At 44.8% G+C, this 17,213-nt stretch overlaps 1 protein-coding gene across 1 annotated transcript in view; it reads left to right on the forward strand.

Moving 5' to 3' along the window:
* LOC124050006 (calcium/calmodulin-dependent 3',5'-cyclic nucleotide phosphodiesterase 1C-like) overlaps positions 1-17,213 on the forward strand; it is a 42,294-nt gene that overhangs the window by 14,202 nt on the left and 10,879 nt on the right. Inside the window, exons 6-8 of the mRNA XM_046372167.1 lie at positions 3,493-3,593; positions 5,583-5,711; positions 12,315-12,416. Of these exons, the coding sequence (XP_046228123.1) occupies positions 3,493-3,593; positions 5,583-5,711; positions 12,315-12,416 (332 nt within the window). The remainder of the gene's footprint in view (positions 1-3,492; positions 3,594-5,582; positions 5,712-12,314; positions 12,417-17,213) is intronic.

Here is a 17,213-nt window from a genome sequence, read left to right on the forward strand (position 1 = left end):
GAAAGGCTCTGAATAAAATGGCTGGAGGCTTCACCTTATATACCTTGGGGCTTGGACTTGTCCACGTCTATTGTCCATCCCTTTACCATCTTTATTTTTACACCATTAAATCATCTTTTACCTTGGGTTTTGCTGGGGACTTTCCACAGGCTTCATTTTGCTTTATCTTGCACCTGCTTATCTATTCCTTGGTTGTTTCAGGGGGTTTCCATAGATTACACCAATATTTCTCTTCCCCAGGCCTGCTTCCAGTGTTAGCTTAAGTTATTGCTAGCATCAGACACTGTTATTTCCAGGCCTTTTCATATAATATTTTTTAAAAATAATTGCTTTATGCAAGGTTACAATGAGATGTTCTTTTCAGGCTTACAGTGATTATAATGAGGTCACATAGACCGTGTTTTACTACCACAGACAGTGTTTCACTATCATAAACAGTTCACAAACTACATAGTTTTACCTTCCATAGCTCACAGGCCCATAAACAGTTGTACCTTTTTAAAACAGCTGTATCTTGCTTTTCTTCAATCATAATCAGAACGTAACATGACTACTTCTTGCTTCTTGATTTATAATTGTGCTAGTTGGACTGTGGGAGGATGAGGCACTGTCACTATTTGTATGGGATTATTAAACTTAGTGTTACTGTGTGCATTTATATTTTTATTTATAGCCTTTTTAATGGAGGGCGACAGTCCTACGGAAGCAGCAGAGAAGTGTATAAGACAGAATCGCCAATAACCAGGGTCGCTTTCTCAGCAGGTGTGTCGCTGATTGGGGAAAAATGGCAGCTAATGCAGGCCAGTCCACACAGGCTAACTGCTGGTGACTAGCTGTCAGGGCTATTGGACCATGATCTACAGTAGGAGCTGGGCCTCTAGCTCACTTAGCCTCACCTCCAAGGTTATGAATAAGCTACAATTTCTGCAGATCTTACTCTCTCTAAAGGAAGCAGAGGAGTAACTAAACATTTCACACACCTTGCAGAAGATGGGAGAGAAAGAGGCAGAGGGAGAGCAAGTGGAAGAGGTCAGGCTAACGCTAAATTAAGCTGAGCTGAGCAACAGAGACAGAATGGAGATTGGCGAAGGGAAGAATTCAGATTATCGTGCAGTTAATAAACTGCAAAGTGCTTGTGTATTTCTTTGTTTAAGACCAACCACAGTGAAAGTAAAGCCGCAACACCAAGAACCAAACACCAACAAGTGAATGCGTAGGACAGAGCACCAATGACATCTTCTGCTTCAAATGGAATATTATTTTGAATCAAAATGGCAGCACCCCTGGCTCTTGCACTGAATTTTGAGTGATATAAATGACTGAACCTACTCCTTTTAAAGTGCATAGTTTCATCACTGTGTAAATGTGTCTCCTCCAGGAACACTACATCTCCTTTCAGATCTTGAAGATGAGATATGATCTTACTTATTTTAGTAGGTTGATTTGTGCCCTTGACATTCCAAGATATGAAACAAACAAATTCACCATATGTTTACTTTCCATTATGGTAGTGGTGAGTTAGGACTATACAGTGTAATATATGAGCAATATATGTATATATAAAGGAAAAAGAAAAGAAAAGAAAAAACAAAAAACAAAGCAAAACTAGCAGTCAAACAAAAAGATGTAAATATAGGGAGAAGAGACAAGCAACACCCCACCACCCCACCAACCCACCCCATCCCTATTTCAGACACAGACGTGCCATGTACTTCCGGAGTTCTTTTCCCTTACACCTCCCGCCCCGCCACACAGTCATTGAAACAGTAGACTCAAAAACACTGTTGAACAGTGGTATCACTTTTAAACAGTTTGTGCCCTGAACTTAGGAACTTTGCAGGATAGATTACACCTATAGGCTATGATGTGAGAACAGCTGGCTGAGTAGCCATGCTGAGTAGCCAACCTGGCTGAGTAGCCAACCTTGTTAATCTACTACTGTAAGTTGGACGTTTGTTCTGCCGTTTCCTGGGTCATGTCAGCTAGAAGGATTGTAATATCAGAGGTTTCATTTGCATTAATATTTAAATCAGTGTCAGGTCTCACACTGACTTCCTGTTTTATTTTTTAGGATTCCTTCATTTCCTGTTTGTGTTTGTTGTTGGTGTTTTTTTTTGGTGTTTTTACTGTCTATTGTTATCATCTGTGTCTCGTTAGTGTGTATGTGTGTTTGGTAATTAAGCGCAGCCAAGATGTCTTAAAAAACGAAAAATGGACATAAGAGACTTCTTTAGAAGTCAAAATGTAAGTTTCTCAAAGAAATGCGTTACACCCATCCTCCAATAAAGCAGCATATCCACTTCAAGATCCTTCTCATCATTTACAAAGCTCCCAATAATCTTATAAAGTGTATTAATTTTATTGAATAGAGTTTTATTAAAAACTCCACAAGTGTTACTGTGTCTTGGTACTTCTGCATGTGGCAGAGCTCTGACTGGTACTGGAACTCAGACGTATAGAGTGTGAACAGGACCCGGAGAGCACTGTGCCTTGAGGTGCGCCGGTGCTGCTCAGCATGGTGTCAGACGTGCAGCCACCCAGCTTAACAAACTACAGTCTCTCCAAGACATAGACCACAATCCAGGAGATCAGGTGTGAGTCCACTGTCATGTAGTGCAGCTTGTTTCTCAGAAGGACGGGCTGGATGGTGTTGAAAGCACTGGAGAAGTTGAAGAACATGATCCTCACAGCACTGCTCTCATTGTCCAGGTGAGAGTGGGCCAACTGCAGGAGGTCCTGGGCATGCTAGACCTGTGGTCTAAGGTGGTGGAGCATCAGCCATTCCAGTGTCTTCATCACGTGTGAAGTTAGGGCCACTGGTCTGAAGTCGTTGGGCTGTCTCGGGTGTAGCTTCCTGGGGACTGGGACAAGACAGGGTTGGAACCTTCCCCTGATGAATGCTCATGTTGAAGAGGGACTTCCATAGCACACGCATTAAGAATTCTCGGACAGAATTCTCCATAGCACACGCATTGAGAATTCTCGGGCAGACCTTGTCTGGGCTGGCTGCCTTGCTGGGGCGGAGTTTCTTCAGCTCCCTGCTGACCTGGTGACAAGTGATGTTGAAACCAATGGAGCTACTGGAGAAGCTGCCATTCACATCCATGCCGGAAGTAAAGGATCACACAAACCACCACCATGAGTCTCGCCACACAGAGCTGCATGTCTGTCTTTCTCACGACCTGCTTCCATCACAGTGTTCTATTGAACAGTAAAGAGGTTTCTATGTGTGTCTTTCAGGTTATTTATAGTCTTGTGTTCAAGTTCAGCATGCTGGGTATCTGTTTGTTGCAGCTGCAGGTAATGACAGCCAGACCACAGACCATGACCAGCACGCCTGTGGTCGATCTGAGATGGGGGTATAAATCCACAAATGCAGTCAAAAAGTGAAACCCAATTTCTTCTCTATGTTATATTTGTGTCTTTTTGGGGATTTTCATTTACATTTATAATATCTCTATATTCCTGTTTCTCTCCCTCTCTTTTTCACAGCACTGGCTAACTGAGTTGGAGATCTTTGCCATCATTTTTGCTGCTGCAATCCATGACTATGAACATACAGGGACCACCAATAACTTCCATATTCAGACCAGGTAATTTTCACCCAGCATAATTTGTACAAGTTACATACCACAGCTCCTGAAAATATGATGAAACTGTGAGGTTATTATTTTTATAATAATCTCCTTATATCACTGCTTAGTTTTCATTCTATTATTATTACCGAAGTATTATTACCGTATTTTCACGACGAAAAGGCGCACCGTACGAAAAGGCGCAGTCTCAGTTATGTGTGCAATTATTGTATTTAACACACAGATAAGGCGCATCTGAAGATAGGGCGCGGGTTTTATATACACGTTTTATATACACGTCCGCCCCTGTGTGTATTCATATACTACGTACGCCCGCCTGACAACACACACGTGCATATTTAAAAATAGATCGGGAGCAAAACTGAGTTTGGTTGTGCTTTATTTAAGTATTAATTACAACAACACTAAAACAAGCACATTACCGGTAACAGTCACTCAAACCCATTGAAGTCCTCATCCTCTGTGTCGGAATTGAACAGCTGCGCTAAATCACACATGGCAGGTTCATGTTCCTCACTGTCAGAGTCAGAGTCCGTGCCGTGCGGCTCCCCAGAAATGATGCCGGCTTTAGCAAAAGCTCGAACAACAGTGCCAGCAGACACGTTAGCCCAAGCAGCTACAATCCAGTCACAAACTGTGGCGTAACTCGCCCGGCGCTGCCTTCCAGTCTTTGTGAAACTGTGGTCTCCTTCGGTCATCCACCGCTCCCACGGCGCTCGCAGCCTCACTTTGAACGGCCGGTTCACGCCGATGTCCAGCGGTTGGAGTTTCTTCGTCAGACCTCCCGGAATCACAGCAAGCGTAGCGTTCATCTGCTTCACTTGCTTTTTGACGTCGGCGGTGAGATGGGCACGCATGGAATCACAAACCAGCAGCGATTGTGATGTGTGGAAAAAACCACCCGGTCTCCGTACATACACCTGCCTCAGCCAATCCTTCATCATTTCCTCGTCCATCCAGCCCTTTTCGTTTGCCTTAATAATGACGCCTGCTGGAAACGTCTCTTTAGGCAAAGTCTTTCTCTTAAAAATCACCATCGGCGGCAGTTTCTGTCCGTTAGCATGGCAGCCGAGCACAACGGTAAACGAAGCCTTTTCGTACCCCGTTGTGCGTATCGCTACCGTGCTGGTTCCCTTCTTTTCCACCGTGTGACTCACCGGGATGTCGAACGTCAGCGGCACCTCGTCCATGTTGGTGATGTGGCTCGGCTGGATGTTTTTGTCGGCGATGTGTCTGCTGCAGAAAGAGCGGAAGTTCGCCAGCTTCTCACAATAATCCGCCGGACGCTGCTGCGCTACCGTCGTCCTGCTCCGGATGGAGAAAAGGCACCGCTTCATGAACCGGAAGCACCAAGACGGACCTCCGTGGAAATGTTGAATTTTCATTTCCTCCGCTAACTTTACTGCTCTAAGCCGAATGGTGACCGTCGAAACGCTCCTCCCACCCGCTCTTTGCTCGACGATCCATTGCTCCAGTCTTTCCTCCAGCTCTGGCCACCTTGCCTTGTGTCCGCGGAAACTCAGCTGCGTTTTTTTCACCTGTCGCAGCTCGTTCTCCAGCTTCCTCCACTTGCGAACCATTGATTCGTTAATTTTAAATTCTCTGGCGGCGGCTCGATTCCCATGTTCCTCGGCGTAGCTGATAGCCTTCAGCTTAAACTGAGCTTCGTAAGCGTGTCTCTTTGCCATTTTCAGGGTTGTTAAGACAGCAATGTTCTGCATAAAGCACATACCTGTTCTTTTATACACAAATCACGCACCCATGTTCTCTATCACGTCCGCAGCATCATGGTTCTCACCTACGTCCGCACACAGATAGGGCGCTCTGGACGATAGGGCACGCTGCACATTTTGAAAAAAATCTAAGACGTTTATATGCGCCTTATAGTCGTGAAAATACGGTACTTATTATTTATTTATTTTAATCCAAAAGTTTTTTGTTTTTTTTAAATGTCTTATATTGAATATAGCTGTGTGGAATTTACAGGTCAGATACAGCAATGTTGTACAATGACAGAGCTGTTCTGGAGAACCACCATGTCAGTGCTGCCTATCGTCTTCTACAGGATGGGGAAGAAATGGACATCCTCTGTAATCTTTCCAGAGATGACTGGAGGTGAGAGGAGGCTGTCCTTATTACCATCTTTTTTAATGGCTATACTGTATATCAGCAAGACTAAAGAGTAAGGCTGTCTTTGAAGCTGCCACTGTTATTGCTCAAATGTTGGAACCAGTTAGACAAATTGAAACTGTAGAGCAGTTCTTTAAGCTAAATGCTATCATGAGCATGCGAGTATGCTAAAGTTACGATGTTAACATGATATTTAGCAGGTAAGGCTGAGGTTGACATGTAATTATTTATAATAATAAAAATAATACTTTAACTACTTATTATTATAAGTATTTGCATTTGGTCATAAACATGAGACAATACTTAAGCGCTTTTTGGAATGATACGCAGCTTTCAAGCTCTGTCTCATACCTTTTTACTACCAAAACAAGTTTATTCTTTTGGGGACATAACTTAGATTTACATTCATGGCTTAATCACCACCTAACAATGAGAATAAACATTACTTGTCTAATCCTAACCTTTATCTTAACCTATTTTATTGTGATGTATAATTTTGCTCTTAACATAGCACTTACCTTTCACTTTTATATTCCTTGTGTGTGTACTGACATGGATAGCACTTATTTACTGTGTGATTTGCAGTTTTTTAGCACTTATTTTATTCTATGATTTGCCCTCCTTTAGCACTTTTAGGTGGGAACCAAACCTGGCTCTGATACTCATACTCACCACTAGGGTTCACTGTGGGCCCACCTCTTTAGGGACAGCACCATCATGAATGGTAACCAGCCAAAGTAGTCACAATGGATGAATGTGGAGACGGCCGGGCCAGGACCCCTGTGCCGGTGCACCAGTAACCACTGTGGATAAACAAAAAATTATTACTCTTACAAACAAAACTAAACCTAACTTCAACTTAACCATAAAGCAAGTCTTCACCCTAATATTTAAAGATTTTTGTTGTGGGTATGTGCATTTTGTCCTCATAATGTGACTGGGTAAATAAAATTTCTCACTGCCTGGTGAAAGTGGGAATGTTCAGTGTTTGTAGTACTAATAAAATTATATTAAGAATTTCCCTCCAGGGATAAATAAAGGAATTCTGATTCTGATTCTGGATAGTTGCTTGCAGGGGATCGGGGGATCAGGACTGACTCAACCAAGGCAAAATTGGATTGCCAGTGGATGGTTAGACATGGAAAATTCCTAATTACTCACAGAAGACATTCAAAGTCATATTTATTATGGATTTTTTTATATTTTTAATATTATTAATTTTTCTATATGACAAGATCTCCAAATAGACACTGCTAATGAGGGTATACTGTATAAACACACCCTAACTGGGAACGAGTTTGACTTTCTCACTCTGGCAAAACAGAGACCAGAATGTCCGTAACAACTGAACAACCATCCCTTATCCCCGGAGAACCCCCCAATTCAGTTCAATTCAATTCATCCATCCATCCATCCATCTTCTTCCGCTTTATCCGAGACCGGGTCGCGGGGGCAGCAGCCTGAGCAAGGATACCCAGACTTCCCTCTCCCCAGACACTTCCTCCAGCTCTTCCGGGTGGACCCCAAGGCGTTCCCAGGCCAGCTGAGTGACATAGTCCCTCCAGCGTGTCCTGGGTCTTCCTCGGGGCCTCCTCCCGGTGGGGCATGCCCGGAACACCTCCCCAGGAAGGCGTCCAGGGGGCATTCGGGACAAATGCCCGAGCCACCTCAACTGGCTCCTGTCGATGTGGAGGAGCAGCGGCTCTACTCCGAGCTCCTCCCGGGTGACAGAGCTCCTCACCCTATCCCTAAGGGAGCGCCCCGCCACCCTGCGGAGAAAGCTCATTTCAGCCGCTTGTATCCGAGATCTCGTTCTTTCAGTCATGACCCAAAGTTCATGACCATAGGTGAGGGTAGGAACGTAGATTGACTGGTAAATCGAGAGCTTCACCTTGCGGCTCAGCTCTCTCTTCACCACGACGGGCCGGTACAACGACTGCATTACTGCTGTCGCTGCACCAATCCGCCTGTCAATCTCACGCTCCCATCTTCCCTCACTCGTGAACAAGACCCCGAGATACTTAAACTCCTCCACTTGAGGCAGGAACTCTCCTCCAACCTGAAGGGGACAGACCACCTTTTTCCGGTCGAGAACCATGGCCTCGGATTTAGAGGTGCTCATTCTCATCCCAGCTGCTTCGCACTCGGCTGCGAACCTCCCCAGCGCACGCTGAAGGTCCTGGCCTGAAGAAGCCAACAGGACAACATCATCCGCAAAAAGCAGAGATGAAATCCTGTGGTTCCCAAACCAGACACCCTCCGGCCCCTGGCTGCACCTAGAAATCCTGTCCATAAAAATAATGAACAGGACCGGTGACAAAGGGCAGCCCTGTCGGAGGCCAGCATGCACTGGGAACAGGTCTGACTTACTGCAGGGAACACGGTTGAATACCTTCTCCAAGTCCACAAAACACATGTGGACCGGTTGGGCAAACTCCCATGAACCCTCAAGCACCCTGCGGAGGGTGTAGAGCTGGTCCAGTGTTCCACGACCAGGACGAAAACCGCATTGTTCCTCTTGGATTCGAGGTTCGACTATCGGCCGGATTCTCCTCTCCAGTACCCTGGCATAGACTTTCTCGGGGAGGCTGAGGAGTGTGATCCCTCTGTAATTGGAGCACACCCTCCGGTCCCCCTTCTTAAAAAGAGGGACCACCACCCCGGTCTGCCAGTCCAAGGGCACTGTCCCTGACTGCCATGCGATGCTGCAGAGTCGTGTCAGCCAAGACAGCCCCACAACATCCAGAGCCTTAAGGTACCCAGGACGAATCTCATCCACACCCGGAGCTCTGCCACCGAGGAGCTTCCCAACTACCTCGGTGACTTCAGCTTGGGCAATGTATGGGCCCGCCTCAAGGTCCTCAGCCTCTGCTTCCATAACGGAAGACACGTCAGCAGGATTGAGGAGGTCCTCGAAGTATTCCTTCCACCTTCCGACAATATCCCCAGTTGAAGTCAGCAGCTCCCCACTTCCACTGTAAACAGTATTAGCAGGGCACTGCTTCCCCCTCCTGAGGCGCCGGATGGTTTGCCAGAATTTCCTCGAGGCCGACCAATAGTCCTCCTCCATGGCCTCCCCAAACTCTTCCCAGACCCGAGTTTTTGCTTCCGCAACCGCTCGGGCTGCCGCACGCTTGGCCCTCCGATACCCGTCAGCTGCCTCGGGAGTCCCACAAGCCAACCATGCTCGATAGGACTCCTTCTTCAGCCTGACGGCATCCCTTACTTCCGGTGTCCACCACCGGGTTCGGGGATTGCCGCCACGACAGGCACCAGAGACCTTACGGCCACAGCTCCGAGCAGCAGCTTCCACAATGGAGGTGGAAAACATGGTCCACTCGGACTCAATGTCCCCAGCCTCCCTCGGAATCTGGTCAAAGTTCTCCCGGAGGTGAGTTGAAAACCCCTCTGACGGAGGGTTCCGCCAGACGTTCCCAGCAGACCCTCACAACACGTTTGGGTCTGCCAAGTCTGTCCGGCTTCCTCCTCCACCAGCGGATCCAGCTCACCACCAGGTGGTGATCGGTGGACAGCTCAGCCCCTCTCTTCACCCGAGTGTCCAAAACATATGGCCGAAGGCCAGATGACACAACCACAAAGTCGATCATTGACCTCCGGCCCAGGGTGTCCTGGTGCCATGTGCACTGCTGTTTGGCCCATAGGCCGAAACAACAGTGAGAGACCTATCCCCAACCCGAAGGCGTAGGGAAACGACTCTCTCGTTCACCGGGGAGAACTCCAACACATGGCGGCTAAGCTGGGGGGCTATGAGCAAGCCCACACCAGCTCGCCGCCTCACACCATGGGCAACTCCAGAGTAGAAGAGAGTCCAGCCTCTCTCCAGGAGTTGGGTTCCAGAGCCCAGGCTGTGCGTGGAAGTGAGCCCGGCTATCTCTAGCCTGTACCGCTCAATTTCCCGCACAAGCTCGGGCTCTTTCCCCCCCAGTGAGGTGACATTCCATGTCCCCATAGCTAGAGTTTTTGTCCGGGGTTTGGGTCACCGGGATCCCCGTCCACAGCTGCCGCCCAAACCACATTGCACCGGCCCCTTTTGAACCCTCTCGCGGGTGGTGGGCCTACGAGAGAGCGGGCCCACGTCGCCTATTCGGGCTGTACCCGACCGGGTCCCGTGGGCGGAGACCCGGCCACCAGACGCTCGCCTGCGAGCCCCAACCCCAGGCCTGGCTCCAGGGTGAGGCCCCGGTAACGCCAATCCGGGCGACGTACACATCCTTGCTGTTTTATCTTTCATCTGGGGCTTCTGAACCGCTCTTTGTCTGACCTGTCACCTAGAACCTGTTGGCCTTGGGAGACCCTACCAGGGGCTTAGGCCCCCGACAACATAGCCCCTAGGATCACTCAGGTACTCAAACCCCTCCACCACGTTAAGGTGGCGGTTCAAGGAGGGGAAATTCAATTCAATTCAGTTTATTTATATAGTGCCAATTCACAACAAAAGTTATCTCATGACACTCCCACAGGATGCCTCGAGGAACTCGTCGTAAGCCTTCTCCAGGTCCACAAAACTTATGTGGACTGGTTGGGCAAACTCCTAATTGTTACTCTTGGATCCGAGTTTTGACGAATGGACAGATTCTTCTTTCCTGGGGTTTGACTGGCCCAGCTGTGGAAAAGGAGACGCTATAAAGCCATGCTTGATGTTGCTGTAAACATGGTTATAGCAAACCCCAGCCAGACAATGGTGAAGCGAACTGATGTTCAAGAAGGCTTTAATTATGTTCAGCCTTTATCCATCTTCCTGATACTGTCAAGATTAGTTGGCGTCGCTGACGCAGAGAAAGAGCTAAACCCCGATGCAGAGTCAAAGGAGCAGGCAGGCAGGCAGAGGTCAGAGCAAAAGTCTTTAATTTATTATAGCAAAAGCCAACTCAAAAGCTCACTCTTACCATGGCAGGATCTATGAAAAACAGGGCAAGGCAAGGCAAGGCATGGCATGGCATGGCATGGCAAAACCAAACAGAAGGTTCCTGGCATGACATGGAAAATACGCAGACGCACTGACAATGGTGACTGGGAAGACAAGGACTAAATAGACACAGGTGACACACATCAGGAGGGAGAAAGCAATCAGGAAAACTAAAGCAAAGCTACAAGAAAACAGGACACACAGGGGAAGTGACGCTTTTCAAAATAAAACAGGACATGACAAAAACCTTGAACATAATACATGGAAGCACAAGACACACATGGAACATGACACATGGACTCAAAAATCAAAAACAAAGCATAACCAAAAAACCAGGCATGACAGGCATGGGACATTTGGATAAAATTTGGGCAGGACAATCTTTAGATTTGCTTGCCTAAAATCACCTGCTATTACAAATAAGCTGGGCATTCTGTTGTTTGTTTATAGCATCAAGCAGATAGCATAAAGCAGCTGCAGTATTTGCAGCTGGAGGTATGTACACAGCAGTGATTATAACTGTATATTCTCTCGGTAGATAGTAGGGACAGCAATTAACTATTAAATAGTCCAGGTCTGTGGAGCAGTGGGTGTCGGTAATCTTAGCGTTTGTGCAGTAGTTGTCATTTGTGTAAACATAATAACACCCCACGCTGCTCGTAGAGACTCTGAGATTCTCTCGTCCTGCCAGTTCAGTGTGTAGCACAGCTTGCTAGCTTGATATCCTCCTCAACGATCATCGGGTTAAGCCATGTCTCCGAATGATCATAACACAGTCAGTACTGGATGTTTTTACTGGATGTCTTCAAAAAGGCAGAGCTGACTTTTTTTCACCAAAATGCCTTTGTTTTTTGCTTTCAGCACAGCAGCAGAAAAAAAGGCTCTTGAAAGCACACATATTGCAGAATTTAACTGATGGACTGTTCTGCCAACAGTCTGCATGGCACCTATGAGATAGGCAGAATAAATTCCACAACAGCCCATTAAAGTCAAACTTTCTCCCAGTATTGACTGTCCATTGCTTTAAGGATCTGCTTTTTTACCAATTTTATTGTATTTCTTCACTGATAATAACAGCAATAAATGACTGCATTGAACCACTGGGTGTAGTTCTGGTGACTTTAGTGACATAGGTGTCACTCCACGAAGGCAACACTTTTACTGTCAGAAAGGTAGGCTGACCACTGCGTCAACAAGAAGTAGTGCCAGTTGTCTTTATTTAAATATAGACATAATGTGTTATTTTTCCAAATACGTAGCATACCATTAGATCATGACACCACAACAGGTTAATTAATATTAATAAAATACTTAGGTTAATAATTGTTGATTATTGCTGGTTAATAAGTTATTGCTGCTATGCCACATACATTCGGAGACAAAATCTTTGCCACTGCATGATTTTAAGCTATAGGTGTAATAATAAAAATAATTATTCAGTAACGCAAACCAAATAAATATGATTTATCAATCTTACTTGAAAGCACAAATTATTAGTGAATGTGACACCTTTTTTCTCAGTGACAGCTTGAAATTTTGACTGGATTCTGGATATAAGATCAAGGAATTCATAAGGTTATTACAGTTTATTCTGAAAGTAAGATGAATGTTCACGGCAATCCATGTAATAGTTGTTGAGAGATTGTCTTTCACTTTTTTAGAGAACTTCGGACTCTGGTAGTGGAGATGGTGTTGGCCACAGATATGTCCTGCCACTTCCAGCAGATCAAAGCCATGAAAAGCCTCCTTCAGCAGCCTGAAGTGTGAGTAGTAGATTACACTTGTGAATTAGTTTCAGTTTTGTTGACATCCACCCAAGCTGTAAACAGACCTCGCTTCCTTCATAAATCTCAACAGTGATAATGACACTATATCAAATCATGAGGCAAAATTGCATTGAAACAGCTTTATAATTATTTCAGATATTACTTCAGGTAAAAGGCCTTTGCTGACTTTTTCCAGCAGCTGAATGACAATTGATCAAATAATTGTGTGTGTGCTGACATGCATTGCTCATGTTCAGTTCAGTTCAATTTATTTTTATATTGCGCCAAATAAAAACAAAAAGTTATTTCATGATATGTTCCAAATAGGTAGGTCCATGTGCAAACCTGACCCTCAACCCTTGACCTGTTGGCTTGAAAGAGAAAGAGAGAGAGAGACAGAGAGAGAAAGAATTAGTGTGAGAGCAAAAGAGAGGGAGAGAGGGAGTGAAGGAGAGAGAGAGGGAGAAGGACAGAGGGACCGAAAGAAGGGTAAGAATGGTAGATGGGGTTAGGGGGCAGAGATGCATAGCAGCAGTAATAATACCAGAAGTATTGGAACTGTAGATAATGATAATGACAATGAAGTATACAGAAGGTACTATGGTGATTATGATAGCAATATTATTAACAATAATAATGGTAGCAGCTGCAGCAGAGTAGTAATAGAATTAAAACAGATTATAACTAAACAGTAGTAATTTCAGTAAGTTTCGAGCAGGACCACAGCAGGAGGTCCGACCACGATCCATGGGAACCTGTGAGACAAGAAAGCACAAGGACTCCAGGGAAGAAGTTGAGTTAGTGATATGCATGTATGGGACATAAATGTGTGCAGAAGGAGAGGGAAAGCTCAGTGTGTCATGGGAGGTCCCCCAGCAGTCTAGGCCTATAGCAGCAAAACTAGGAGACGGCCTAGGCAAGCCCTAACTATAAGCTTTATCAAACAGGAAAGTTTTTAGTCTACTCTTAAATGTAGAGAGGGTGTTTGCCTCCCAGACCAAAACCAGAAGATGGTTCCATAGTAGTTTTGGGGGCAGCCGTGGCCTAGAGGTTGGAGAAGTGACTTGTGATCGGAAGGTCGCTGGTTCGATTCACCCACCGGACGGGCAAAAAAAATTTGAGTGTGGTGGAGTGATAATGTCCCCACCCCCCATTAGCCGGCTGATGTGCCCTTGAGCAAGACACTTAACCCCCAGTATGCTCCCCGGGCGCTTGATGCAGCTCACGGCTCCTGTGTGTTTCACTGCATGTTGCATGTCGCATGTGTGTGTGTTTCAATCAGTGATGGGTTAAATGCAAAGAAGTAATTTCCCAGCTTGGGATTAATAAAGTAACTTAAATTAAAAATTAAAATTAGTAGAGGAGCTTGATAACTAAAGGTTCTGGTTCCCAATCTACTCTTGAAGACTTTTTGAAGGCTCTGGTGGGATAATAGGGAACTATCAACTCTTTAAGATATGATGGTGCCTGACCATTCAGGGCTTTATATGTGAGGAGGAGAATTTATCATCTATCCTGAATTTTACAGGTAGCCAATGTAGAAAAGCCAGTACAGGAGAAATATGATCTCTCATGCTGGTTCTTGTGAGTAATCTTGCTGCAGCATTCTGGATTAGCTGGAGAGTCTTTATAGATTTATTGGGGCAGCCTGATAGAAGGGAGTTACAATAATCCAGCCTGGAGGTAATGAATGGATGGACTAATTTTTCTGCATCTTTCTGACTGCCTAATTTTTGCAATATTGCAGAGGTGAAAGAATGCGGTCTTTGAAATATTGGATATACGTGTGTTAAAGGACATGTCCTGGTCAAAGATAACTCCTAAATTCCTTACAGTGGAACTTGAGGCCACTGCTAAGTCATCTAGCATTGCTAGATCACTGGATATTTTGTTTCTAAGGTGTTCAGGGCCCAGAACAATAACTTCAACTTTGTCTGAATTTAGAGGTAAAAAATTGCAAGTCATCCAGGTTTTTATGTCTTTAAGACAAGCCTGAAGTTTGACTAGCTGATTTGTTTCTTCTGGTTTCATTGACAAGTACAATTGTGTGTCATCTGCATAACAACAAAAATGTATGGAGTGTTTTCTGATAATATCACCGATGGGGAGCATAAATGGTGTATGGTATTGGCCTGATGACAGAACCTTGGGGAACTCGTGACTAACTTTTGTGAGTGTGGACAGTGTATCATTAACATGAACAAGTTGAGACTGATCTGATAAATAAGACTGAAACCAACTTAATGCAATTCCTTTAATGCCAATTAGGTGTTCCAATCTGTGTAATAAGAAGGAATGGTCAATGGTGTCAAATGCAGCACTAAGGTCTAACAGTACAGGACAGAGATAAGTCCCTTGTCTGATGCCAGTAGGAGGTCATTTGTGACTATGACCAATGCCCTTTCTGTGCTATGATGAGCTCTAAAGCCAGATTGAAAATTCGCAAATAAATTATTATTTTGAAGAAAGTCACATAGCTGATTGGTGACTGTTCTTTCAAGGACCTTGGAAAGAAATGGAAGGTTAGATATTAGTCTATAGTTTCTTAAAACCTCTGGGTCACGTGTATGTGTTTTAAGGAGAGATTTGACTAAAGCTACTTTAAAGGACTGGGGTACATAGCCTGTTATCAGGGACTGATCATGTCTAATAGACAGGTGCTAAATAAGGGCAAAGCTTCTTTGAATAGCTTAGTAGGGATGGGGTCTAAGAGGCATGTTGTTGGCTTGGATGAATATATAAATGAATATGGCTGATGAAGGTCAATAGGAGAAAAGTAGTCAAGATGATTATCTGTTTCTACTGTTGTTTCTAAGGTTCCAGTGTTTGGATGTCACACCAGCTGAGGTCAGTAGGTGTTGAATTTTGTCTATAATATTTAAAATCTTGACATTAAAAGAAGTTATAAAGTCATTGCTGCTGAGGGTCTCAGGGATACAAGGTACGATAGCACTATGGCTCTCTGTCAGCCTGGCTACAGTGCTGAAGAGAAACCTGTGATTATGCCTGTTATCATCAATTAATTTCGAATAATAGGCTGCTCTGGCAGTCAGTAGGGCCTTCCTATATAATCTAAGACCCTCTTGCCAGATTCAGCAAGATTCAATAAGTCTGGAGGAACATCATTTCCTTTCAAGTTTTTGGCATTTTGCTTGAATTTTCGAACCTCTGTATTATACCAGGGTTCTTTCTTTATGCGTTTCTTTTTTAGCAGGGCAACAGAGTCTATCGTTGTCCTTAATGAGCTTGCAGCACTGTCCACAAAATGGTCAATTTGAGAGGAACTGTTGTAATGTTCACTAATATCGGGACATGATACTTAAGTAAACGACAATAGAACTGCTCCTTTATTTAGCCATCACACTATCAGACAGGTATCTAGTGTAGGAGATTTTTCTTGGTGGTATGAAGTCAAATAGTACAAACTCAAAAGGTATTAAACAATGTTCAGAAGGAAGATTTTGTTCAAAGACTGTTAAATGTTCTACTTCAATGTCATAAGAGTGTCATTGAAGCAGTGAGTGGGTTTATCTACACACTGACAGAACCCAATTGAAGCTAATAGAGAGATAAATGCTGCACACAGGCTATCATTACCATCGTCCACGTGGATGATGAAATCGCGCATAACTTTATTAGTTCTAAGGATGAGACTCAACAGGAACTCTGAATATTCCAGTAGAGTATGGGCCGGGAGTGCAGTACACTACAGCAATAAAAATTGGTTGTACTGTTTTCCAGGTAGGGTGTGAAAGTGTCAGAATAAGGCTTTCGAATGGTCGCAACTCCACCTCCTTGGCCGGTGTCCCGAGGAATGTGGGTGTTAATATGACTGTGCGGAGTGGATTCATTTAAGCTGACATATTCTTCTGGCCGAAGGCAGGTTTCAGTTAAACAAAATAAATCAATATTATCGTCCAATATTAACTCAGGAGAATTAAATGTGGACTGTTAGATCTCTCTCATCTAATTCTCCTATTTGTTGTAGCTTTGGAGATGTTTATGTTGATCTTTATTAGATTTTTATGTATAACTCCTCTTTTTGTATTTGATTTAATTAATTTAAGTGGTGGGGGGACAGACACAGTCTCTATGGGATATTGCGTGGGTGACTGTCCTCATGGAAGCGCAGAGAGGCGTGTAGGACTGCAACTTTGCCTCCTGGTCTCAACTCTGGGTTGTCAGGGTTTTGGTTTAATAAGAACTGGAGTCAGATTTCTAGATATGAGAGCTGCTCCATCCAAAGTGGGAATGATGAATGCCGTCTCTTCTAATGAGACCAGGTCTTCCCCAGAAGGTCTGCCAGTTATCTACAAAGCCCACATTATTTGCTGGACACCACCTCGACAGGTAGCGATTGAATGATGCATGCGGCTATACATGTCATCACTGATCAGATTGGGTAGGCGTCCAGAGAAAACTACAGAGTCCGACATAGTTTTTGCAAATGTACACACTGATTCAACATTAATTTTAGTGACCTCCGACTGACGCAGTCAGGTGTGATTACCGCTGGCACATATTATTTTACTGTATTTATGCTTATCCAATTACCAGAGGTGATTTCTCAGTGAGTGTGTCGCTGAGTGTGGAGAACTTGGATATATGAAGAGGCTGGGGGTGAACCGTGGGCTTGTGCTTAGGACTATGCTTCCTCCGTACAGTCACCCAGCCTCCCTGGTTTCCTCCCTGGTTGCTCTGGAGCTACCGGGGGCAGGTTAGGAGCTACACTGGATCAGTCTGCACTGGCTAATGGGGGCTGGGCTAACTACAGACTTTGTTTCCATGGAGCGG

The sequence above is a fragment of the Scatophagus argus genome, chromosome 18, assembly GCF_020382885.2.
Source record: "Scatophagus argus isolate fScaArg1 chromosome 18, fScaArg1.pri, whole genome shotgun sequence".
Classification (NCBI taxonomy): Eukaryota; Metazoa; Chordata; class Actinopteri; family Scatophagidae; genus Scatophagus; species Scatophagus argus.